The sequence below is a fragment of the Microcebus murinus genome, chromosome 10 (genome assembly GCF_040939455.1).
Source record: "Microcebus murinus isolate Inina chromosome 10, M.murinus_Inina_mat1.0, whole genome shotgun sequence".
Classification (NCBI taxonomy): Eukaryota; Metazoa; Chordata; class Mammalia; order Primates; family Cheirogaleidae; genus Microcebus; species Microcebus murinus.
In genome coordinates, this window is record NC_134113.1 from 61,083,974 (window position 1) to 61,109,427 (window position 25,454).

Genomic DNA, 25,454 nt, shown 5'->3' on the forward strand with positions numbered 1-25,454 from the left:
CACTTATCTTTGTACTTTGTTCTTATTGATTCAGCCTTGGGCACAAGTACCAAACTTTTGGTACAGTTACACAACTCTGTTTATATACTAAAACCTACTGAATTGTATACTTTAAAGAGGTGAATTGGCCAGGTGCGGTGGCTCACGCCTGAATCCTAGCACTCTGGGAGGCCGAGGTGGGAGGATTGCTCGAGGTCAGGAGTTCAAAACCAGCCTGAGCAAGAGCGAGACCCCATCTGTACTATAAATAGAAAGAAATTAATTGGCCAACTAATATATATAGAAAAAATTAGCCAGGCATGGTGGCGCATGCCTGTAGTCCCAGCCACTTGGGAGGCTGAGGCAGGAGGATTGCTTGAGCCCAGGAGTCTGAGGTTGCTGTGAGCTAGGCTGACGCCACAGTACTCACTGTAGCCTGGGAAACAAAGCAAGACTTTGTCTCAAAAAAAAAAAAAAAAGGTGAATTGCATGGTATGTGAATTATGCCTCAATAAAGCTGTTATCACCAAATACGTATATATGTGTCTTGCTGCAGGGCCCAAGACACAAAATGGCTGCAGTTCTTTTGGAAAGGTATCTTGAGAGTCCCAGTTTGCAACAACTGATTTCAGGTTGGCAGTCTAAGAAACTGTGCTCTGCTAAAATCTGCTTCCTCCCCATCTCCACTCTGGCAGGGGATTTGCATCCCAGTATTCCAACTTAAATTAGAGGATGGGAGCTGAAAAGCACAGGAAACTCTCTGGCTGGTCATAGCAACTCTTTTCTTTTGTTCTGCTTTTCATTTTGTCAAGAACAGATCTGGGGGGGAGTAGGGGAAAGGGCATTTATTGAAACCTTAAAATCTGTACCCCCATAATATGTCAAAATAAAAAAATAAAAAAAAAGAACAGATCTGATTCTCCAGCTGAGCAAGGATGACACCGGTGAGAACTCCACAAGGAAGTGGTGCAGCCTGGACTCCTACCATGGGAGAGAGGTGTTGCGAAAGCAATGCAGAAGGTAGGGGCGGGCAGTGAATGGGAAAGGAGGAAGACTGCTGCCCAGTTGAGCATCCAGGACTGGACGTTTCCTGAACAAGTCAGGTAGGAGTGTGTGTGTGTGTGTCTATGTGTGTGTGTGTGTTGGGTAGGGAAGAGGATACAGTGTGTTTGGAGATAGGTATTGATTATGGTTTTGTATTTTCTTAAAAGATCCTTCAACTTTGATTCCTGAAATTAATTTTCTCACTATTTTTTTCCTCTGCCTTTTTGATCTTCACTCCTTTGGAGTTTGGGAAAATATTGGTTAGAAGTTGGGAGTGATTTTATCTACAAATACAAACTCTGAAAAACTGGGAGTTCTTGAGAGTGGGGAAAACCAGCTCTTTTATGGGTTAATGCTGATAGTTGTGGGCTACCTTTGAGATACTCTGGGCAAACAAAAGGGGCCTGCTATAACTGCCATGACAATCCTGTTGCTTAAGCTCTGTCTAGGCTGAGGTTGCTGCTCTAACCCCACTTTCATCTTCTACTGCCTAAATTCTTTGTAGTGGGAGTAATGAAATTTTTCCTGTCATTTTCATTTTCTACAGGGCTCTTAGTAGTCTCCTTATTCTTTCCCACCTGCTATAATTCTAATCCGTGGAGAATAGAGAGGAAATAAAATTCCAGAGGAAGCAAAGAAGTGTCTGAAATACAACATATTGCCGCGCGCGGTGGCTCACGCCTATAATCCTAGCATTCTGGGAGGCCGAGGCGGGCGGATTGCTCAAGCTCAGGAGTTCAAAACCAGCTTGAGCAAGAGCGAGACCCCATCTCTACTAAAAATAGAATAAAATTAATTGGCCAACTAAAAATATAGAAAAAATTAGCCGGGCATGGTGTCCCATGCCTGTAGTCCCAGCTACTTGGGAGGCTGAGGCAGGAGACTTGAGCCCAGGAGTCTGAGGTTGCTGACCCCATGGCACTCTAGCCCAGGCAACAGAGTGAAACTCTGTCTCAAAAAAAAAAAAAAAAAAAAAAACACAACATATATTTCCAAACAAGAATTCTTCAGGTAACATTTTCCCCTTCCCTTTATGGAATTTTATATACTGTTATGAAATGAGGTGTCATTTTAAAAAACATGAGTATAAGGCATTGGGTTCCTGAGTATTGGCTAATGTTTTTTCCATTTGGTACAAGGAAGTGAGGTGACTTTTGGAATGAGGCTAAGTTAGGAGGATTCATTAGTCAAGTTTTAGTCTTGAACAAATGTGGCATCTTTAAAAAGAGTTTGAGGTAACCTGAAGTAAAAGACACATGTACAATAAGGTTGTTAAAATGCAAATAGAAATACAAAAGAAATAGAAAATCAAAGAGGTGAAAAAAAGAGAGGAAGAAAAAGTGCTATCTACAAGGGCTAGTAGAATTACTATAATTGAGCATTAAATTTGATCTTGAACTTATAAGATAATATTAATATGAAGAAGTAGATAATTTTAAACAATCAATAGTATACTATTTACTTAGAAAAGACAAAATCTTTCCCGGTACTAAATAGGGTTTATGATAGGATTTATCATGTGGGATTGTGAACAGTGCGCAGATACAGTGTTCTTAATAAGAATTTTATAGCAAATGCATAAGTAATTTCCTTGAACTATTTATTTTCGTTGTTTGAAGAGTTATTTTTATTTTTCTAATTTGAATCTAAAACACACAGATTGTAAGTGAACAGTTTAGTGAAGTTTCACAAAATTAACACTGTATTATAATAATACAGGTAAAAAAATAGAACATTACCGGCACCACAAATGTCCCCTAATACTCCCCCAATCCTTCCTTCTCCCCAAAGGTAACCTCTAATCTGATTTCTAGCAACGCAAAGTAGTTTTGCCTATTTAAAATTTTATGTAGATGGAATCAGACATTATGCATTCTTTTTTTTTTCTTTTTTTTTCATTATGCATTCTTTTATGTCACAACATTATGTTTGTGAGATTCATTCATGTGTGTAGTTGTATTTTGTTCATTTTTGTCACTGTATAGCATTCCATTGTATGGGATATCTTGATTTACTTATTCATTCCACTGTTGGTAGATGTTTGGATTATTTTCACCTTTTTTTTTTAGATAGGGTCTTTGTCACTCAGGCTGGAGTGCAATGGTGAAATTGCAGCCTTGAACTCAAGGCTTATTGCAGCCTTGAACTCTTTGGCTCAAGGCATCTTCCTGCCTCAGTTTCCTGATGAACTGGGACTATAAGCATACACTATTATGCTTGGCTAGTTTAAAAAAAATTTTTTTTTGTAGAGATGGGATCTTACTGTGTTGCCCAGATTGGTCTCAAATTCCTAGCCTCAAGCAATCCTTCCCTCTTGGCTTCTCAAGCAGCTTTTGCTCAGTGAACTGACACATCCACAGGTTTCTCTTTAGCGAAGTCCTGCTCTACTCCTGGGGTTCTCACGTCTTGACCCTAATCCTCACTTCTAGACATAGTTACAATTTACATGTCCTTGCTTATGGGAGGTCAGCAAGGAATTTCTTTCATGAATGATGTGTGTGGCCAGTTTGTCATAGGTGTCTGAGGCCTTTACCTTCTCTTTTGTATAAGGAGTTGGGTGGGTGGCCCTGAGATTTTGATTTTCTTTTTATATAAGGACAAACCATTTTTTTCAAATCTGTTCAATCAGTTTACTCTTTCAACAGTAGTGTTCAATTGTTCCACATTGTCAATCTTGTAACAGAGGGGATGGCCTGAAAAAGAGTAAAATGTTTTATGAGTTGTCTCTTTAAAATCCTACTCTTGGGCCGGGCGCTGTGGCTCACGCCTGTAATCCTAGCTCTTGGGAGGCCGAGGCGGGCGGATTGCTCAAGGTCAGGAGTTGAAAACCAGCCTGAGCAAGAGCGAGACCCCGTCTCTACTATAAATAGAAAGAAATTAATTGGCCAACTGATATATATATAAAAAATTAGCCGGGCATGGTGGCGCATGCCTGTAGTCCCAGCTACCCGGGAGGCTGAGGCAGAAGGATCACTCGAGCCCAGGAGTTTGAGGTTGCTGTGAGCTAGGCTGACGCCATGGCACTCACTCTAGCCTGGGCAACAAAGCGAGACTCTGTCTCAAAAAAAAAAAAAAAAAAAAATCCTACTCTTTTTGTGGAATTAAAACCTACATCCCAGCCGGGCGTGGTGGCTCGCGCCTGTAATCCTAGCACTCTGGGAGGCCGAGGCGGGCGGATTGCTTGAGGTCAGGAAGTTCGAAACCAGCCTGAGCAAGAGTGAGACCCTGTCTCTACTATAAATAGAAAGAAATTAATTGGTCAACTAATATATAGAGGAAAAAATTAGCCGGGCATGGTGGTGCATGCCTATAGTCCCAGCCACTTGGGAGGCTGAGGCAGGAGGATTGCTTGAGCCCAGGAGTTTGAGGTTGCCTGTGAGCTAGGCTGACGCCACAGCACTCACTCTAGCCTGGGCAACAAAGCGAGACTCTGTCTCAAAACAAACAAACAAACAAACAAACAAACAAAAACCTACATCCCTGCCTGGGGCCAGTAATCAGAGGGGCAGGGGAGTGTCCTTTTTTTTTTTTCTTTGCACCACAGGAGATGACTCAATGGAATTGTCTGGGTGGAGGTCACAGAGATTGTCTTCTGCTGAAGATGAGACTGATCAGAACCATAAACTATAGTTAAATAGCAATAGCCTGAAGCTGAAGAACCTTCCTTTAAAAGCTCTAAATTTCTGCTTATAGTTAGGACTGTGGTACTTTAAGATGCAAGTCTGCCATATTCCTCATTTGCCAGCAAATTAATAAACTCTCCGTTCCTTGTTCTTGTTCTTCTGATGTGCTCTCAGGGACAAGTGCCAAACTTTCAGTAACAACTTTTTTCAGTAAATATCATGGTGGGTGCATAATATCATCTAATTGTAAAAAAAACAATTATTGGCTTTAAGAACAGTTAGTCTGTAAGCTCAATGTCAATGGAAGATAACTCAAACTCCGAAAAATAATTTAAAGAGGTTTATTCTGAGCCCAGAGAGCTATGCTCAAGAAGCCTTGAGCAAGTTGTCTCACTGTGGTTGGGTTACAGATTGGTTTTATACATTTCAGGGAGATAGGAATTACAGGTAAAGTCATAAATCAATACATGGAAGGCATACATTGGTTTGGCCCCCAAAGGTGGAATATCTTGAAACAGGAGCTTACAGGTTATAGGTGAGTTTAAAAAAATCTTTGATTTGTAATTGATTAAACACATGGAGCTTTGTCTAAAGGCTTGGAATGTTTTAAGCTAAGGGCCTTGGGGAAAGATGGTGGCAGCCATTCCCCGGCTGGTGGGGACCGTGGAGCAGCTGCCCAAGAAGGACATTATCAAGTTTCTGTAGGACCACGGTTCAGATTCGTTTCTTGCAGAACATTAATTATTAGGAAACATTAAAAATGTGGCCAAGACAGTTAACAAGGACCATTTGGTTACAGCCTATAACCATCTTTTTGAAACTAAGCATTTCAAGGGTATCGAAAGTGTAAGTAAAGTGTCTGAGCAAGTGAAACATGTGAAGCTTAATGAAAATAAACCCAAAGAAACCAAGTCTGAAGAGACTCTGGATGAGGGTCCACTAAAATACATGAAATCTGTCCTAAAAAAGGGAGATAAAACCAACTTTCCCCAAAAGGGAGATGTTGTTCACTGTTGGTATATAGGAACACTACAGGACGGGACTGTTTTTGATACTTATATTCAAACAAGTTCAAAGAAAAAGAAAAATTCCAACCCTTTAAGTTTTAAAGTAGGCAAAGTTATCAGAGGATGGGATGAAGCACTCTCCTTACGAGTAAAGGAGAAAAGGCTTGACTGGAGATTGAACCCCAGTGGGTTTATGGAAAGAGAGGACAGCCTGATGCCAAAATTCCACCAAATGCAAAACTTGTTAAAATGGAATTAGTGGATATTGATTGAAATAGCAGTGATTTAGTTCTAAAGATAGCAGCAATGGGCTGGGCGCAGTGGCTCATGCCTGTAATCCTAGCACTCTGGGAGGCCGAGGCAGGTGAATCACTCAAGGTCAGGAGTTCAAAACCAGCCTGAGCGAGAATGAGACCCCATCTCTACTAAAAATAGAAAGAAATTAATTGGCCAACTAAAAAAAATATATAGAAAAAATTAGCCAGGCATGGTGGTGCATGCCTGTAGTCCCAGCTACTTGGGAGGCTGAGACAGAAAGATCGCTTGAGCCCAGGAGTTTGAGGTTGCTGTGAGCTAGGCTGATGCCATAGCACTCTAGCCTGAGCAACACAGTGAGACTCTGTCTCCAAAAAAAAAAAAAAAAAAAAAAAATATATATATATATATATATATATATATATACACATATATATATATATATATCAGCAATGATAAAACGTGGCCTTGAAGAAATGTATGTAACTAGTGAGAGCTTGTAATGGAAGAATCAACTGGAAAATTCAGGAAATTAATTTAAAACGTATTTATTTGATCCCAACTTTTGAGAAATGTAGTCCTTATAAATCCCTGCAGTCAAATATTTTACTACAGCTATGTAAAATATTGGTGAAGGAGAACGTTTTCCTTTTACCTCATGATGTAAACTAAAAGGCTCAATAAAAATTTATCCACCATCTTTAAAAAAAGATAAAGAAGTCTGTTAATCAGAGAAAAGTCACTGGACATATATGACATAGACTTACTGATCTGTTAAGTAAATTAAACTGCAGGTGTAGTTTAAACTTTGTCATGCATAGCCTTAGGCCTGTTAGTGAGTTACAAAGGATATCTCCAAGAACAAAGGGGAGCATGATAAAGCATGTCTGATCTCCCTTCTCATGGGCAGCAACTTAGCTTTACCAGATTTTTGGGGTCCCGTTGGCCAAGAAGGGGTCAATTACATTGGCTAGGGGTGGTGCTTAAGATTTTATTTTAGTTCACACCAATGTGGGAGCAAAAGAATTTCATGGTGGGTCATCTCAGGGGACTATGTGCTGTTTATAGACTCACTCTTAGGATCAGTGACTACTTTGATTGGAGCTTATAGACAAAACAGGTCTGAAGATTTTAATCAAAGAAAGGAATAAAGGCTACTTCTTACTTCATAATGTACTATATTGCAGAGAGAGGTCCTCTGCTTGAGGTTGAAAAAAGTCAAGGTGAACTAGCATGGGCCAGTGTAGTGATAAAGAACTGTAGAAATGATTGACGATGTTGTAATGCATGGAGTTACACATCCGGTGGAAAAGTGGTGGTATAAAGCACCAGATAATGCATGTTCCCTGGGTGAAATTTCTTTCTGCAAAAGCCCAAGGGAAGAGGCAGGGCCCAGGGAGAAAGGCCTAAGATGGCAATAATAAGACAACAGTAATAAAAATAAGAATAATATTTAACAATTATAGGTTATCTCATTTAATCCCCTTAACAAATCACCAGGTGATCTTTTCCCATTTTGAAGAGAAGCACACAGGTACAAAGGCTAATTCACTTACCAAAGGCCACACAGGAATTATTAATAAATGATAAAGCTTGACTTTCAACTCAGATAATCTGGCCTCAAAGTCTATGCTCCTGACTCTACACTTTGCACAAAATCAGGGTTGGAGTAGGGAAGCTCACACAGAGCACTTCTTGGAAAGGAAGAGAAGTAACCAGGGGATCAAGAAGGTAGTCTCGTTGGTATCTCCATTTGTTTGTGCTCTGTCCTTTCCATGTTCCAACTGTTTGCTCTCACCATTCCCTTTGCCCGAAATACCCTTGCTTCTCATCTCTGCATGTCAAATACTGCCTGTCCTAGGAGGCTCATCAAATCACACTGCTCTATTTAAAACCTCTGTGGTTTGGATGGACCATAGGCTGTGTGAGAAAGAGGAGAAGGAGGAAAGGCTGAGACTCAATCATGGGGGGCCTTGTATAACTAACTGAGGTTTTAGATTTAGATTTTATTTAGTAGGTTGGATGCTTTTCTGGTAGTAACATCGGAAGAGCTGTGCTATAGGAAAATTAACCAGACATCACTGTGTGGAAGTGAGAATTATATTGTGGGGACAGTGAGAAGGCTTCTGTGCTAGGCCAAGCAAGAGGCATAGGGAATCTTTGCATTTAAGGTGTAGAGGGGGAGGAAGTGCTGGAGGGGGAGGAAGGGAATGGGTGCTGTGGCAGCCGCAGTGGAAGTCAAGGGAGGGGCATGTTCCCCAGATTGGGCAGTCAGAAGCATCAAACCCTGACTTCTCGTTGTGAGAGGCAGGAACTGATGGGGAAACATAGGCCAGGGCCAGACCCTGAAAGGTCTTCCAGGGAAAGGTAGTGTGGTGTAGTGGTTAGATGCAAGGCTTCTGTAGGTAGACAGATTTGATCCTGTCTCTACTACTCACTGTTTGGCCTTGGATAAGCCACTTAATTTTTGCCTTAATTTGTGCCTCAGTTTATTCATGTGAAAAAGGGGCATAATGTTAATAATTGTCATACCCTATATTGTGTATATATATATATATATATATATATATATAATGTTTGGAACAATGTCTAGCACACAGGAAAGTTCTGTATAACTGTTCACTATTATTATTATGGTCAAGCTGAAGAGTTCTGACTTATGAGTTCATATCTTATAAGTGACAAGGAGCCACAGACAGATTGCAACGAGGGCATGGCATGATCTGAAAGAAATCTCCTTCTGTACCCAAGACCAGGTTAGAATCTAAGAATCAGATAAAAACACTAGGAAAAAGAAAGTGATATATATAGATATAGATATAGATTCAAATGTGTGTGTGTGTGTATATGTGTGTATATATATATACACACATATACACACACACACACATTTGAAACAGAGTCTTGCTCTGTCACCTGGGCTAAAGTTCTGTGGCATCAGCCTGGTTGACAGCAACCTCCAACTCCTGGTTCAAGTGATTCTCCTGCCTCAGCCTCCCGAGTAGCTGGCAGTACGGGCATGGGCCACCACACCTGGCTAATTTTTCTACTTTTTTTTTTTTTTTTTTTTGAGACAGAGTCTCACTCTGTTGCCTGGGCTAGAGTGCTATGTGTCAGCTTAGCTCACTGCAACCTCAAACTCCTGGGCTCAAGCAATCCTGCTGCCTCAGCCTCCTGAGTAGCTGGGACTACAGGCATGCACCACCATGCCCGGCTAATTTTTTCTATATATACTTTTTCTGTTTTTTTTGAGACAGAGTCTTGCTCTGTTGCCTGGGCTAGAGTGCTGTGGCATTAGCCTACCTCACTGCAACCTCAAACTCCTGGGCTCAAGTGATCCTCCTGCGTCAGCCTCCCGAGTAGCTGGGATTACAGGCATGTGCCACTATGCCTGGCTGATTTTTTCTATTTTTAGTTGTTTGGCTAATTTCTTTCTATTTATAGTAAAGACAGGGTCTCACTCTTGTTCAGGCTAGTCTCGAACTCCTGAACTCAACTGATCCTCCTGCCTCAGCCTCCCAGAGTGCTAGGATTACAGGCGCGAGCCACCGTGCCCGGCCTTTATATATACTTTTAATTGTCTAGCTAATTTCTTTCTATTTTTAGTAGAGACAAGGGTCTCACTCTTGCTCAGGCTGGTCTTGAACGCCTGGCCTCAAGTCATCCTCCTGTCTTAGCCTCCCAGAGTGCTAGTATTATAGGCCACAGCGTTTGGCTGAAAGTACTAGATATTGCAGAGAGGTCTGAGGAAGAGAGAAAGGGCCTTGGGCCTTGGCAGCTAGTAGGTCCTGGGTGAGCTCTGAGAGGGCTTCCAGAGAGTGTTGGGAATGGAAGGTGGAGTGCAAGGGCTTGGGAAGCTCATGGGTGCCAAGAAAATAGAGGCCTTGTGCATCTGCTCTTTGAATATTTTGGCCATGTGGGGTGAAAGAGAGAGAGAGAAAAAGAGAGAGAGGATGGTCATTAAAGGGTGGCAGGGTAGGATGGTCTAAAGTAGGAGAAAAGAAAAAAGAAGGAGGATAGAAGACAGTATGGAGACATTTAGAGCAGAGGTACCCTCAGTGGACCCTGGAAGCCCCTGAAATTATAGGCAAAATGTTGTGGATATGAATTAGAGTATTAAGGCCATTGATTTGCAAGTGGGGAGGGTGGAGGCTGAGCTGATCTGGATTTTGGCAGGGAAGCAAGCAAGAGGTAGGCTCATCTGTGGAAAAAGAACCAGATGAACATGAGGTTGGGAAATTGAGAAGGTTGGTAGACATTTGGAATAGTTGAGAAAACATAACATAGGAGTCAAATAGAAGCAAAGAGAAGGTTTGCCTTGTATCAGCAAGGGCCCAGCTGAGACAGTGTAGCATCTATTTGTTGTAGAAATAGCAAGCTTGTTTTCTGACCTTGCTCTAGCACCACTTGGCAGGTGGCAACTAGAGAATGTGGATGGAGTAAAGGTTTTGGGGTGCCAGTGAAGCACCCATAAAATGGCCAACCATAAGACCCAGGCTGAATAAGGAGTTCAATGAAACCATGAGAGGATTGTAGTGTTAGAGAGAGGCTGAAGAAAAGAAAGGCACAGTGGGAGAAAAGCTACAGGTAGAGGGGAAAGGGGGAGGGGAAGAGCCCCAAAGATAGTCTAAGCTGTTCAACATCTTTGTGGGAGAATAGCTGTAGGCAATGATGGAGACCAAGATAGGGGCACGCCTGAAGTGAACAGTGGAAGGTCTTAGCTTATGTGTTGTGATTATGCAGGTGTTGTCTAGATTTAACTTCAAAGCTCATTAAAGAAAATTAACCAGGAAGCATCGTGTGGATGAGAAGGGAAGAGACAGATAATGTGGTATAAGGAAGCTAAATTCTCATTTCCCATAACAGGAAGTTAATGGAGGATGTAAAAAATTCATAAATCAAGAAATAGCAATGTAAGCACTGTATGTAAATCTTTCAGGTCGAGGCAAAAACAGGACGGGGCACAGTGGCTCATGCCTATAATCCTACACTCTGGGAGGCTGAAGTGGGAGGATTGCTTGAGCTCAGGAGTTCAAGACCAGCCTGAGCAAAAGTGAGACCATCCTGTCTCTACAAAAAATAGAAAAATTAGCCGGGCATGGTGGCACATGCCTGTAGTCCCAGCTACCTGGGAGGCTGAGGCAGGAGGATTGCTTGAGCCTAGGAGTGTGAGGTTGCTGTGAGCTAGGCTGATGCCATGACACTCTATCCCAGGCAACAAGACCCTGTCTCAAAAAAAATCAACAACACTGTTTAAGTAATTGCACAGCTTTTGTACGTGAATTGTTTGTAAAAACAAGCAGGCCTCTTTTGGTCTGATATCTGAAATATTTAGGGCATCTTCAGGTATTTGATCCATGTTCAGGTTTTTCCTGGGATTAGAGATGCTGCCTGACACATCACTTCTGCAAATTTTCCTGCTACTGGGCATGTGATGGCTGGATAGTAACACCTAGGGAGGCTGTGAGGTCCGAGCTTCTCCCTAATGGGGGGAATGGATTTTCATCTTTGACTGGCATCAGGAAATTACTCTTGTAGTGAATAAACAGTCAGGATAAAGCCCTTTCCGTAACTGCAGTGCACCAGGGAATGCCAATTGGGCAGAACAGAGGCAGCTCACTAGAGAACACAGTTCTCAAATTAGAGAGAGGCAGAAAGCTTCAGAGAAGGGAGGAGAGAGAAGGGGGTGAAGAGGGGAAGAGCAAAGGAAAAAGGAGAGAAAGAGAGGACAGAGGGAGAGGGAGGGAGCATTAGATGCTTCTGCCAGCATTTTTCTCCCCTCATTGTCTCCTTCCATTTTACTGGACACCCTACATTGCCTTCTAGCTACTGGTTCCTTTCTCTCCTTCCCAGACCAGGCTTTTGAAAGAAGAGTCTCCACTTGGCTCTATTTCCTGCTCTCCAATTCATCCATCAGTCTGCTGAGGATTGGCTTCTGTGCCCCTAGCTCCCGAGGAGACCTCCTGTTTAAGTCTCCTGTGCCCTCCTAAGATGCCAGGGTCTCCCTGCTGCACTGTGGTCCTCAGCAAGGCTCTCTTGCCTTGGCTTCCATCAGCTTTCTTTCTCCTACTTCTCCAGCTCATTCTCCCTGCTATTTTTTTTCCCTCCCTCTTTTTTTTCCTTAGGATATTTTGATTTAGAATTACTTAATTGATCTATAACATTTTTTAAGCATGTGCTATGTGCCATTCACTGTAGAGGGAGTAGTCAATTCTGCTACCCTGCTAGGGGACAGGTTAAGAGAGGTCAGGAAAATCTGCCCAGACCAATCTTGTCCCCTCTTTTGTCCAGTGCTGTACTGTACCTCTCAGTGCTCATCTATCAAATAGTGTGCCAGCCAGGGTAGGACCAAGGAGGAAGTCAGCAGCCAGAGCACTGGCAGAGCGTCCATGTCAAACTACAGAATTTGAATTGCATAGACTCACCTCATTCAGGATGTCCTAGTGGGCCCATACCCACCTTTGACCTCTATCTATGTTGTTATGAATCATGTTAGTTCAGCCAACACCTATACTATAGATGGCCAAAAAATGTGGACTTTGCTCCAGAACCCCATCTAGAAACATAGGCATCTGTGAATGCTTATTTCAACACTACTTCTGATTGGTCTATATTTACAAATTGCTTTGGCTGCAATATCTCACTCAAACTACTGGGTCTCCTACCTGATCTCCCTGCCTTCAGCACACCTGTTTCATCTGTCCTCCACTGTCACTGTGAGACAGATCTTCCTAAAGCTAAATCTGGCCATCTTACTCTATAGTTCAATGTCTTCTAGTAGCACTCCTTCATTGCCTATTGGATAAGGTCCAGATTCCTTAGTTTGGCCTACAAGGCCCTTCATGATCTGACCTTCATTGTCTCATCCCCCATCTCTTCCTCTGTGTGTTCTGCACTGCAGCCCTGCAGAGCTGCTTGTGGGTATCAGGAAGTTTGTTCTACTCACTACTCCACTCATGTATACATTGCTACTATCTGGAATGTCCTTTCATCCTTGTCCACTTTTTGAACTCTTACTTATGCTATATGAAGTAATACCAAAATCATTGCTTCTGTGAAGCCATTTCTAACTTGGCAGGCTACGGGTAATCCTCCTTTGCAGCTTTCTGATACTGTGCATATACTTCTGTTATGGCACCTGTCACACTGTGCTGCATTTGTTTGGTCACCTCCCTGAGTCCCCTCCCTAGACTGTGGCTTCTTGATGGTAGGACAAAGTATTATCCTATACCAAGTCCCCAGTACTTAGTGCAATGCCTGGCACATAGTAAATACTGAATAGATATTACTTAAAGAAAAAGGGAAGAAATAAAATGAAAGCTGTTCTCTTTCTATTGTAGAAGGACGTACCCTCAACATGTGGCTGTACTTGGCAGCCCTTGTGGGCCTGTACTACCTTGTGCGCTGGCAGCGGGAGAGGCAGGTGGTGAGCCACCTCCGAGACAAGTACGTCTTCATCACGGGCTGTGACTCTGGCTTCGGGAACCTGCTGGCCAGACAGCTGGACATGCGGGGCATGAGGGTGCTGGCTGCGTGTCTGACCGAGAAGGGGGCCGAGCAGCTGAGAGCCCAGACGTCAGACAGGCTGGAGACGGTGACTCTGGATGTCACCAAGACGGAGAGCATCTCTGCAGCTGCCCAGTGGGTGAAGGAACACGTGGGAGACAGAGGTATGAAGTATTTTTCTCCTTTCATTTACTTAGGCATGAAGATGCTAAGGTCATATATACAGTTGTCCCTCAGTATCCATGGGGGATTAGTTCTAGGACTTCCTGTGGATACCAAAATTTGTAGATGCTGAAGTCCCTCATATAAAATAGCATAGTATTTGCATATAACCTATGCACATCCTCCCATATACTTTAAATCATCTCTAGATTACTTATAATACCTAATACAATGTAAATAATTGTTATGCTTTATTATTTAGGGAATAATGACAAGAAAAATAATTCTGTACATGTTCAGTACAGATGTAGATTTTTTTTTCCTAATATGTCCCATCCATGGTTGGTTGGATCCACGGATAGGAAGTGTCAACTGTATATATCAAAAGCAGGGTTTGAAAGGTGGGCTTTGTCATTTGAAAGACTGTCAAGATCTTTCGTGCTATTTCATTTCCCTAACAATGTTTACGTTCAAAAATGAGCTCAACAGATTTGAGGCCATTATCTCACCTGCTGCAGGTAGACTATTTATAAACACAATTCTTTATGTTTGAAGAATTTTCGAGGTGTTCTTAAGAAACTGATTCATCTTCCCTTGGTTGCTACTTGAAATATAGGCATTCCTTGAAGTCAGCCTTTGGTCCTTTTTTTAAAAAAATTTTTTCATTTCATTTTGTTTTTAAAAATGAATACACTATTTCTTCGAGTTTTAGGAAATTGACCAGAAAGTACAGAGTTTCTATATTTTCCCTCTACCAAGTTTGCCTGTATTAAATTTAATTAATTAATTAATTAATTTTTTAGACAAGGTCTCGCTCTGTTGCCCAGGCTGCTGAGGATATGGCCTCTATGGTGTGCACACTTGCGTATTTTTATTGTATTGTCATTGTCTTCCCATCTGTTAGACTGTGAGCTCCCTGAGAGTATGGGCCTTTCTGAACTGTTACCATATTTCTAGCTTCCGGCACATGGCCTGGTACATGTTAAGGGCTCAACAAATGCCGAATGGATCCCATATACTCATAGTTTTATCTACTGCCTTTATGCCCTTGATATCTACATTCTCCCTTACTCCTCACACTTGAATTTCCAACAGCTTGCTGGATAATGTTACTATCCCTTCATTTACAAAGAATTGTTACCTCAGAGCCTTTTTCAATCCTTACACTTTCAATCTTTCTGTAGCTCCATATTTTATATGAATCTCTGGTAAGTAACATATAGTTGATATAAAAAATAATCCAGGAGGGGTTTTAAAGAGACAACTTGTGAAACATTTGATTGCCTTTTTTTCAGACCTTTACCTCTGTTACACAGGTACACACCACTTCACCTGGCTCCCGCCAGAGAGTTTTTATGTTTGCTTCTATCAGGTGCCTGGGAGCACTCAGAACACAGGGCCACCTTAAACTTAATTCTTGGCTTGAGGGTTTTTAGACCACCCAGGTAGTATGAATTTAGGCTGCAAATTCTCATAGGGAATGGATGATTCCTGGGGAGTGATTCTTACCCTTCTCTCCAACACCAAAGTTCAAGACAGATGCTTTTTGCCTGAAACCAAACTCTTCATTTGACTCTTTTTATTTTTAGGACTTTGGGGCCTGGTGAACAATGCAGGCATTATGCCCCCAATTACATACTGTGAGTGGCAGAAAACTGAGGACTGTGTGAATACCCTCAAAGTGAACCTCATTGGGGTGATCCAGGTGACCTTGAGCATGCTTCCTTTGGTGAAGAGGGCTCGGGGGAGGATTGTCAATGTCTCCAGCATTTTGGGAAGAATTGCCTGCATGTCTGGAATCTACTGTTGCTCCAAGTATGGGGTAGAAGCCTATTCGGATAGTCTGAGGTAACTTTTTTTTTTTTTTTTTTTTTTTGAGACAGTCTCACTCTGTTGCCCAGGCTAGAGTGAGTGCCATGGCGTCAGCCTTGCTCACAGCAACCTCAAGCTCCTGGGCTCAAGCAATCCTTCTGCCTCGGCCTCCCGAGTAGCTGGGACTATAGGCATGCACCACCATGCCCGGCTAATTTTTTCTATATGTATTAGTTGGCCAATTAATTTCTTTCTATTTATAGTAGAGATGGGGTCTTGCTCTTGCTCAGGCTGATTTTGAACTCCTGACCTTGAGTAATCCTCCCACCTCGGCCTCCCAGAGTGCTAGGATTACAGGCGTGAGCCTCCGTGCTGGGCCTGAGGTAACACTTTTACGTTAAAACAAAACAACTGTTAAGCACTTGAATATGTCTTAGGCATTGTGCTAGTTGCCCTCACCTACCTTCTCTTTTTTCATCACTCCCCAAATCTTGAGACATAGATAATTTTTACTATTTTATATAGGAAACTGTTAAATAGTAAGTGACTGAAAAAGAGAGAGTCACACTCAACTGAGGCTTATTAAGCCAAGATTTTAAGGATGCACCCAGGAAAAGTACAGCCCACAAACACCTGTTGTGGACTGGGCTCTCTGTAGAAGTTGAGGATTTTGCATTTAAAGGAAATAGGGGTTGCACAGGAAAAAGCGAGTGGTGAAAGAGGTGAGCAGTGAGGCAATTGATAGTATTCTTGTGAATTTCTATTTGGTGCCCAGTAAATCTACCTAAGATAAGATGAACATTCATGAAAAGGGGTAGAGGAAGTAGTTAATGTTGTGAATCTTCTCACAGTGGGTAGGCGAGGGATCATATCTCTCCCTTGGCTTACATTTGTGGAGATAAGCTTGAAATCGACATTTAAGAGTTCATTCAGGCTACAGTCCTAAGATTATAATTGACATGTACTCATTTTATGGGGGCTATATCTAAAAGGTTTTTTTTTTTCTTTTTCTTTTTTTAGGGCTGAAGGAAGTAAGAAATATTTTAACCCAAAATACACTTCTTTGTCACATTTTGAGGTAGCTAGGCAAACAGGAATATGCTGCAAGGCTGACTAGGTCGGTAGGCTGGGGGAGAGATTTGCATTTGCAATTCTCTCTGTTAAATGCAGCCAGGCCTTGCCTATTAGATCTGGGATGGGTCTGAATAGAGTCTAGCGCCCTTAAAGGTCCAAATAAAAACGTTTCTTTGAGGGTTGTTACCATGAGGTTTATCTGCACAACAAGACCACTTTGCCAGCCAGGTTTCTTTTCTCCCTCCCATACCCAGTCCAAAGAGAAAAATCCTGTTTAGACTGAAGGAGCTCAGGATGTTTCACCCCAAAATGTGACTCTTTGTTCTAAAGAGTATTTTGAATTAAAAGGCCTTAGAAATCAAAAGGCCTTGGAAGGGGCTTTCCCTCTATCTGCATAACCAAATGGACCCATCAAAAGAACAGTAGACTTCCCTTCCCCTCCCTGTTATCTCAATATATTACAGGAAAGAAGATCAAGAATGCAACTAGACCTGACCCAAATCATTTTATTTTATTTCATTTTTTTTTGAGACAGAGTTTTACTCTGTCACCCTAGGTGGAGTACAGTGGTGTCGTCATAGCTCACTGCAGCCTCAAACTCCTGGGCTCAAGCAATACTCCTACCTTAGCTTCCTGAGTAGCTGGACTACAGATGTGTGCCACTATGCCCGGCTAATTTTTTGTTTTCTGTAGAAATGGGATCTTGCTGTGTCGCGCAGGCTGGTCTTGAACTCTTGGTCTCAAGTGATCCTCCTGCCTTGTCCTTCCAAAGTGCTAGGATTACAGGTGTGAGCCACTGTACCAGCTGCTTCTTTCCTTTATAATTCGTACATACATATATATATATATTTATTATTATTATTTTTTAAAGAGATGGGGCCTCGCTATGTCACCCAGGCTGAAGTGCAGTGGCTACTCACAGGCACACTCATAGGGACAACAGCCTTGGACTCCTGGGCTCAAAGGATCTCCTGCCTTAGCATTTAGGGCCTACTCAGGTAATCCAGGCTAATCTGCCTATCGCAAGATTCTTAATTTAATCATTTCTCCAAAGCCTTTGCCACATAAGGTAACATTTACATGTTCCAGGGATTAGTACTTTATATCTTTGGGAGCCATTACTTAGCTCATCACATACCAAGACTGGCATGTGAGTGTTATAGTTTGCATGTCATATTACCTGCCTAGGAAGGAAACAGGGACATAGGCAAGGAAATTACATAAGTTGTTACCCCGTGGCAGGCATCTCACCTGGCTTCTTGCCAATCCAACGTTTGATCACACCGAGCTGCTGGCCACTGATTTATCACCACCTAGGACTGATCTCTTGGACTCCTTGCCTCTTTCCTAGACTGAGAGCAAAGATCTATCATTCCAACATTCAAATCACTATTTAATTCCTTTAGAAAATACAAGTTCTCCCTAGTGCTAAGGATAAACAAGGAAAGGAATTTTTTTTGTTTTTTTTTTTTTTGAGACAGAGTCTCGCTTTGTTGTTGTGTGGTAAGGATAGAGTGAGAAAACCCAAGGGGAAGTGAAATTTAGAGGAGCAGAGTCACTTCTGGCTTGCATAGCCCTCTCCTCTTCTCCTTGACACATGGACACCTGAAGACTCTTTTCTGAAACTCTAACCTTGAAGGTTTTAGGTTTTGCTTTGATAACGGAGGCTTTTCCTTTAGAACAGTGGTTCTTAAACTCTAGCATGCCTGCAGAGTATACTCTACTGTGGTGTGCAATGGCATCTTACTTCGTTTGGGGTAGCACTTAATACACTTAAAGGCAGCACTTAATACAGTGCCTAGCACATAGTCAGCCCTTGATACATATTTTTGGAACTGTTTGTTGAATTAATCTGAATATTCTGGAATGACCATTGACTTGTAATTTTAATGCTCACATCATATATCATTAATGATCTCTTGTAGTCTTTGAACACACTGTAATTTTCCATGGGCCTGTGCTTTTGCATGTGAAATTCTCACTGCCAGATTTGCCACTCTTCCTTTTTTCTTCACTTGGAAATTTCCACTCTCTACTCTAAGGCTCAATTGAAATGTTATCTCCTCACTGAAGCCTTCCCTGATTCCCTCAGAAAATCTATCTGTGTCTTTCTCTGTACTTTAATAGCCCCTTGAATACTTCTCCTTTATAATTCTTTTGAGTTGTATTACAATTATTCGCTTACTTGTTGGACTTACCTGCTGTGAGTTTTTTGAGATGAGGAACTGAGTTTTAATTGTGCATGTAAAACACTTAGCACAGAGCCTGCCATAATATATGCTAATTTTATTTATCACTCCTTTTTTTTTTTTTTTTTTTTTTGAGACAGAGTCTTCGATTTGTTGCCTAGGCTAGAGTGAGTGCCGTGGCATCAGCCTAGCTCACAGCAACCTCAGACTCCTGGGCTCAAGCAATCCTCCTGCCTCAGCCTCCCAAGTAGCTGGGACTACAGGCATGTGCCACCATGCCACGCTCATTTTTTCTATATATATTAGTTGGCCAATTAATATCTTTCTATTTATAGTAGAGACGGGGTCTTGCTCTTGCTCAGGCTGGTCTCGAACTCCTGACCTCGAGCAGTCCGCTGCCTCGGCCTCCCAGAGTGCTAGGATTACAGGCGTGAGCCACCGTTATCACTGCTTTTCTCTCTCATGCCTCTGGTGTCTAGCCTATGGTAAGTACTTAATAACTGTTTATTAAAAGAGTGATTGCATACACAGGACATTGATCCATACATGATAAAAATGAAAAGTAATAAGAAATTTAAAATTTTAAATTAATAATAATAAAAAAAGAGTGATTGCAGAATTGAATGGTTAGGGTAGTTAGTATAATGATGTCTCAGTTGTTGAACCTAAGGATGTTTAAATTTTTATTTTTTCTTTCCATTTCTTTATCCTTTAAAGTATTCAGGAAAGTTATTTTAATAATCTTGTAATAACCTTTTTTGTTTTGTTTTTCCCTCCCTGAGACATTGACATGGTGATGTCTTTCAATAAAAGAATTAACTTGAGAAATTTTATTTCAGGCGTGAGCTTCAACATTTTGGCGTGAAAATCAGCATAATTGAACCTGGTTACTTCAAAACAGGAATGACAGACATGAACAAGACCTTAGAGAAAATGAAGCAAACCTGGGAAGAAGCCCCTGAACATATTAAGGAGTCCTATGGACAGCAGTTTTTTGATACCTGTAAGCTTTTTTCTTTTGATAGGGATAATGAGTACCCTTGCATGAGAAGGAGAAAAGAGGGTTGGTGGACAAATGACAGATCCTCTGAGAACAAAGACTCTTTCTTTTTTATTATTATTTGTATTTAAAAGAGGTTTGTTCTGAGTCGAATATGTGGGACCATGTCCCCCAGCCATGCCCAAGCAGCCTTGAGCAAGTGGTCCCTGAGAACAAAGAATCTAACACAAAATCTTGCCAGGACAGAAGGAGATCAAGAAGGTCCTAATGCTCTGGTGGCCAGTGTGGTTGAGGAAGGGAACATATAGGCAGCCTGGGGCCAGGGTCTTCCCTGCCCTGTTAGTTGAGGGCCTGGTCACCTAAGCTTTGGGAGGTGATACATACCTGGAGGCATGGAAGCTCTGGGTCTTGAGAGGGGGTGTCCCTTGATAGTTTGGCAGGGGTGGTGTGCGATGTCTGCTCAGCGAAAGCACAGTCTTCATTGTTGTTTACCCTTTTAGTACAAAGGGCCTGCCACAAACTATGCGTCGTATTATGACAGGAGAGAGAGTAGGCTGGAGGAGGTAAGTGGGAGAGGACAAGGTTTGCAGAGCCCTATCGGCCATTCCCAAAGACTAGACCTCTCAAGTGCAGGCCATAGGAGCCTTTTGGGAGTGAGATTGTTCAATTTCATGTAATAACATCATTCTGATGACCAGCCTCCTCCTCCTCCGGCAGTGGCATGGGTTGGAGTCAAGGCAGTCATCTTAGTAGAAGTAAGCCAGGCGTGCTGGTGTGGGGCTGCACCTCCCTGGGGGGATTCTTTTTCTTCACACAAAGATGTCAGCAACTTGCCCAGCCTGAAGGGAGATGCTCTCTTTTCTATTTCACCAAAAGGCAGTGGATAGCCACAGTCCTGTCACTGGCTTTGGGTGATATACTAGGCCAGAGAAAAGGAGAAGGTGCAGATGGAAGATTCTCAGCCTCCAGCCCTGTCTTCTGGGTGTACCAGGCCTAAGAGGGTCGCCATCAACAGAGGGGAGAGGAGTTGGATTAGGCAAAGGCTGACAAGACAGTGCCTGAGCCTTTCAGAACTCAACCAGTTGGGGAACTACGGTTCCCCATGTGCTAGAGTCGGCTGTTGTTATAAGCTCCTCATCTGAAGTTTTCAGCTATTAGGGAACTTTTTTCCCTTTGTGGGTACATGTAGTTTAACAGTAGAAATCAATGGGAACCTAGAATTGACTCTGAGGTAACCATACATAAAAGGTAGGATATATGTATTTTCTAATTTAAAAGGAATCGAAATGGTTTATATATTTGTCCATGGATCAGAACAATCTAGATCAGTGCTGTCTGATAGAAATATGGTGAGAGCCACATACGTTATCTTAGATTTTCTAGTACCTATATTAAAAGAAGGAAAAAGAAACAGATAAAACTAATTTTAATAATATATTTAATTTTATCTAATATATCCAAAATACTATAATCTCAACATTTATTATAAATATAAATGCTCTTAATAAGATATTTTATATTCTTTTTTCTGTTAGTCTTTGAAAATTGGTTTGTGTTTTACACTTGCAGCACCTCTTAACTTGAATGCTAAATTTTCCTAGGAAATACTATATTTGTATTATTCAGATTTAATAAAATTTACAGTTGCCAGCATGTTATTAATAATAGCCCCAAAGTAGAAATAACCCAAATGTCCATCAACTGATGAATGGATAAACAAAATGTGATAAGCCGTAAGTTGGAAAGTTATTAATATTTGGCAACCAAAAGGAGTGAAGTACTGATACATGCTATAACATGGATGAACCTTGAAAACATTTGCTCAGTAAAGGAAGCCAAGTCACAAGAAACCACAATGTATGATTCCATTTATGTGAAATGTCCAGAAAAGGCAAATCCCTAGAGGCAGCAAATAGATTACTAGTTGCCTGAGCTGGGGGTGTGGGAATTGGTGAGAAATGGAAATGATCTCTAATGGGTACAGGGTTTCTTTTGGGGATGATGGAAATATTCCAGACTTAAATGGTGATGATGGTTACACAACTCTGAATATATTAGAAACCATTCATTCACATACTTTATTTTTATATTTTTTGAGACAGAGTCTTACTTTGTTGTCTAGGCTAGAATGCTGTGGCATCAGCCTAGTTCACAGCAATCTCCAACTCCTGGGCTCAAGCTATCCTCCTGTCTCAGCCTCCGGAGTAGCTGGGACTACAGCCGTTCACCATCACACCTGGCTAATTTTTTGTTATTGTTTCTATTTTTAGTTGGCCAGATAAATTTTCTGTTTTTAGTAGAGACGGGGTCATATTCTTGGTCAGGCTGATCTTGAACTCCTGCCCTCAAACAATCCTCCCACCTTGGTCTCCCAGAGTGCTAGGATTATAGGCATGAGCCACCAAGCCTGGCCCATATACTTTAAATGACTGAATTTTATGATATATAAATTATATCTCAATAAAGATGATAAAAAATTTCCAGTTGGAAAAGTAGATTCACATACACCTGTGTCATTCCAAACATACTTAAAAGTTTCTGGTAACAGAGTGTAGCATGATAGATAATGGAGACTTGGAAGAGTGGTGGGAGTGGGAGGTAGGTGGATGATGAAAAATTACTTAATGGGTACAAGGTATATTAATCCAGTGATGGATACACTAAAAGTCCTGACTTAAGCATTATGCAGTATATCAGTGTAACACAATTATACTTGTACCCCACAAATTTATACCAATAAAAATTTAAAAAACTCTTCTAATAATGGAATTGAATTTTAAAATTAAAATTAATTAAAATTAAATACAATTAAAAATTCAGTTTTCAGTCACAGTAGCTACATTTTAAGAGCTCAATAGCTACATGTGTCTGGGCTCATGCCTGCAGTCCCAACACTGAGAAGCTGAGGCAGGATGATTGCTTCAGGCCAGGAGTTCAAGACCAGCCTGGGCAACATAGCAAGATGCCATCTTTACAAAAAATAGGAAAAATTAGCCAGGAATGGTGGTACATGCCTGTAATCCTAGCTACTTGGGGGACTCAGGCAGGAGGATGGCTTGAGCCCAGGAGTTTGAGGCTGCTGTGAGCTACGATTGCTCCACTGCACTCCAGCCTGGGCAATAGAATGAGACCCAGTCTTTAAAAAAAATAAAGCTACATGTGGCTAGTGGCTATCATATTGGGAAGCACAGTCTAAATTGTCTTAAACTAGGCTGGCTGGGGTGGCTCATGCCTGTAATCCTAGTACTCTGGGAGGTCGTGGGCGGATCATTTGAGCTAAGGAGTTATCTACTAAAAAAAAAAAAAAGATTGTCTTAATCCTTGTAGAAAATAAACATGGTTAGACTTCTGTGACTACATGCCAGAGGATTTAAAAATATGAGGGGGAGTAAGATTGTTGACCATCGTTTCTCTTTTTGCTTACAGTTTACCATGGTATCAAACAAGGTCTGTTGGGACCTTGCACAAACCTGAACTATGTTACTGACTGCATGGAACACGCTCTGACATCTGTGCATCCTCGTACTCGATATTCAGCTGGATGGGATGCTCAATTTTACTTCATCCCTTTATCTTATTTACCTACATCACTGGCAGACTATATAGTGACTCGATCTTTGCCCAAACCAGCCCAAGTAGCATAAAAAAACTGGTTTGGTGGCTCTGGGAATGAAGATAAAAGTCAATTAGTTGTTAGTGTCTTAGGAATCCTTATTTAGAACCCAAAATTTCTGTCACAATAATCTTTCTTGCCTAAACTCATTTATCTGACATTATCAGAGAACCAATATGTTTATATTTCAGATATTCAAGGCTAACTACTTTAGGTGATTTATCTTTATAATTTTGACCATTTTTTTACAAGAATATTTCAAGAATGAATCATTCTTTCTTTCCCTATCAAACAGAGTAGAGTGAGAACAATTTAACTTGTTTGGGTGTCATTTATTTATGTATATGAATTGTTCATAACCTGTTGCTCAGAGACTACTGAGAAATATATGGGTCTGTTTATCCTTACTTGAACTGGGTCAGTACTATGGTGCTTTTAATAAATAATTGATTTTTCTTTTTCTTCTTTTTTTGCCAGCTGTCATTTTTTTCAATATATGTCTTCCTCATTTAAAAAGAAATGATTTTTAATTTTTAAATCAAAATAATGTCCACATACATAGTCAAAAATTCAATTAATGTTCAAAAGCTTAAAGTGACAAACAGCAGTCCCTCACCCTTGTCCCCATCCTTCATTGCTGCTCATCAGAGGCAAATGCTCTTAACTTTCGCCTATTTCTGGTATTTACTTCTGCATTTCCAAATAATATGCTTATACTATCTAAAAAATTTATTAATCTTAGACATTTTCTATTGGCTTTCTCTTACAATAAATGCAAATTTAGCTTTCTAAACCATTTTCTTGCCCACTTCCTTTATCCTTGTATTTTTAATATAGTTTTATCACATTTTTGGTTAAATTAATAGTGTTTATATTATTAAGTATGTGAATATTGTATACTTTTTTTGTTTTGGAGACAGAGTCTCACTCCATCACCCCAGGTATAGTGCAGTGGCATCATCATAGCTCATGCAACCTCCGACTCCTGGACTCAAGCAATCTTCCTGCCTCAGCCTCCTGAGTAGCTGGGACTACTAGTGCATATCACAATACCAGGCTAATTTCTCAATTTTTCATGGAGATGGTGTCTTGCTCAGGCTGGTCTTTTTTTTTTTTTTTTTTTAGCGTATTATGGGGGTGCAAGTGTTCAGGTTACATATATTGCCCATGCCCCCCTCCCCCCCAGGCTGGTCTTGAACTCCTGACCTCCAGCAATCCTCCCCGCCTCAGCCTCTCAGAGTGCTAGAATTACAGGAGTTAGCTACCTTGCCTGGCCTGTTTACTGTTTATTCAAGTATTTTTCCTTTATAATAACATTTTTTGTTTTTCTGGGAGTTAATGATTGCCTTGCTTTTTCGCTTGCAAAGTTTTTTTCAATTGTTCTCTCAGCTCTTTGGGAACACTACCAGTACTATATTCCAGGTAGTTAAATAGATTATAGAATTCTCCATTCTCCTTTCCTGGCCCTGCAGATCTCTCTCTTGCAGCTTTCTCCTATTTCTGTATGGGGTGGTTTGATCTCCAGTTCTGCTTTTCAGTTATTTTCCTAGGACTCCCGTTCATCTTTCCTTTTGTCTGATCCTCTATTTCCTGGAGCATATGGCCTCTTGGTTTTCTCCCTTATTTTGACATAACTCATTCTTACTAGTTTTCTAAGTCTTTGCCTGTCTGAAAATGTCTTTATTCTCATAATAGATTGGTTGAGTATAGACTTCGAGGGCTCCGCTTGCTTGCTTGCTTTCTTTCTTTCTTTCTTTCTTTCTTTCTTTCTTTCTTTCTTTCTTTCTTTCTTTCTTTCTTTCTCTCTTTCTTTCTCTCTTTCTTTCTCTCTTTCTTTCTCTCTTTCTTTCTCTCTTTCTTTCTCTCTTTCTTTCTCTCTCTCTCTCTTTCTCTCTCTCTTTCTCTCTCTCTCTTTCTCTCTTTCTTTTCTTCTTTCTCTCTCTCTTTCTCAGAGTCTCGCTTTGTTGCCCAGGCTAGAGTGAGTGCCGTGGCATCAGCCTAGCTCACAGCAACCTCAAACTCCTGGGCTCAAGTGATCCTTCTGCTTCAGCCTCCCAAGTAGCTGGGACTACAGGCATGCGTCACCATGCCCGGCTAATTTTTTCTACATATATTAGTTGGCCAATTAATTTCTTTCTATTTATAGTAGAGACAGGGTCTTGCTCTTGCTCAGGCTGGTTTCCAACTGCT

General features: G+C 41.2%; 2 protein-coding genes and 1 pseudogene across 2 annotated transcripts in view; 2 read left to right on the forward strand and 1 right to left on the reverse strand.

Moving 5' to 3' along the window:
* The window catches only part of ATP5F1B (ATP synthase F1 subunit beta), a 247,805-nt gene that overhangs the window by 137,467 nt on the left and 84,884 nt on the right, over window positions 1–25,454 (reverse strand). The window lies entirely within an intron of this gene.
* LOC105865568 (17-beta-hydroxysteroid dehydrogenase type 6) lies at window positions 982–23,729 on the forward strand. The gene is made up of 5 exons (XM_012754238.3): window positions 982–1,082; window positions 13,249–13,578; window positions 15,166–15,424; window positions 19,491–19,654; window positions 23,078–23,729. Exons 2-5 carry the CDS (start codon window positions 13,266–13,268, stop codon window positions 23,293–23,295), a joined length of 954 nt encoding a protein of 317 aa, XP_012609692.1. The 5' UTR covers window positions 982–1,082; window positions 13,249–13,265; the 3' UTR covers window positions 23,296–23,729.
* Window positions 1,099–6,240, forward strand: LOC142873374 (peptidyl-prolyl cis-trans isomerase FKBP3 pseudogene; annotated as a pseudogene).

Bases quoted from the DNA above. Each gene is read 5' to 3' on its own strand.
- LOC105865568 (XM_012754238.3), top strand. From the start codon at position 13,266: ATGTGGCTGTACTTGGCAGCCCTTGTGGGCCTGTACTACCTTGTGCGC. The intron at 15,425-19,490 runs GTAACTTTTTTT...ATTTTATTTCAG, and splicing joins GCCTATTCGGATAGTCTGAG to GCGTGAGCTTCAACATTTTG. The intron at 19,655-23,077 runs GTAAGCTTTTTT...TTTTGCTTACAG, and splicing joins ACAGCAGTTTTTTGATACCT to TTTACCATGGTATCAAACAA.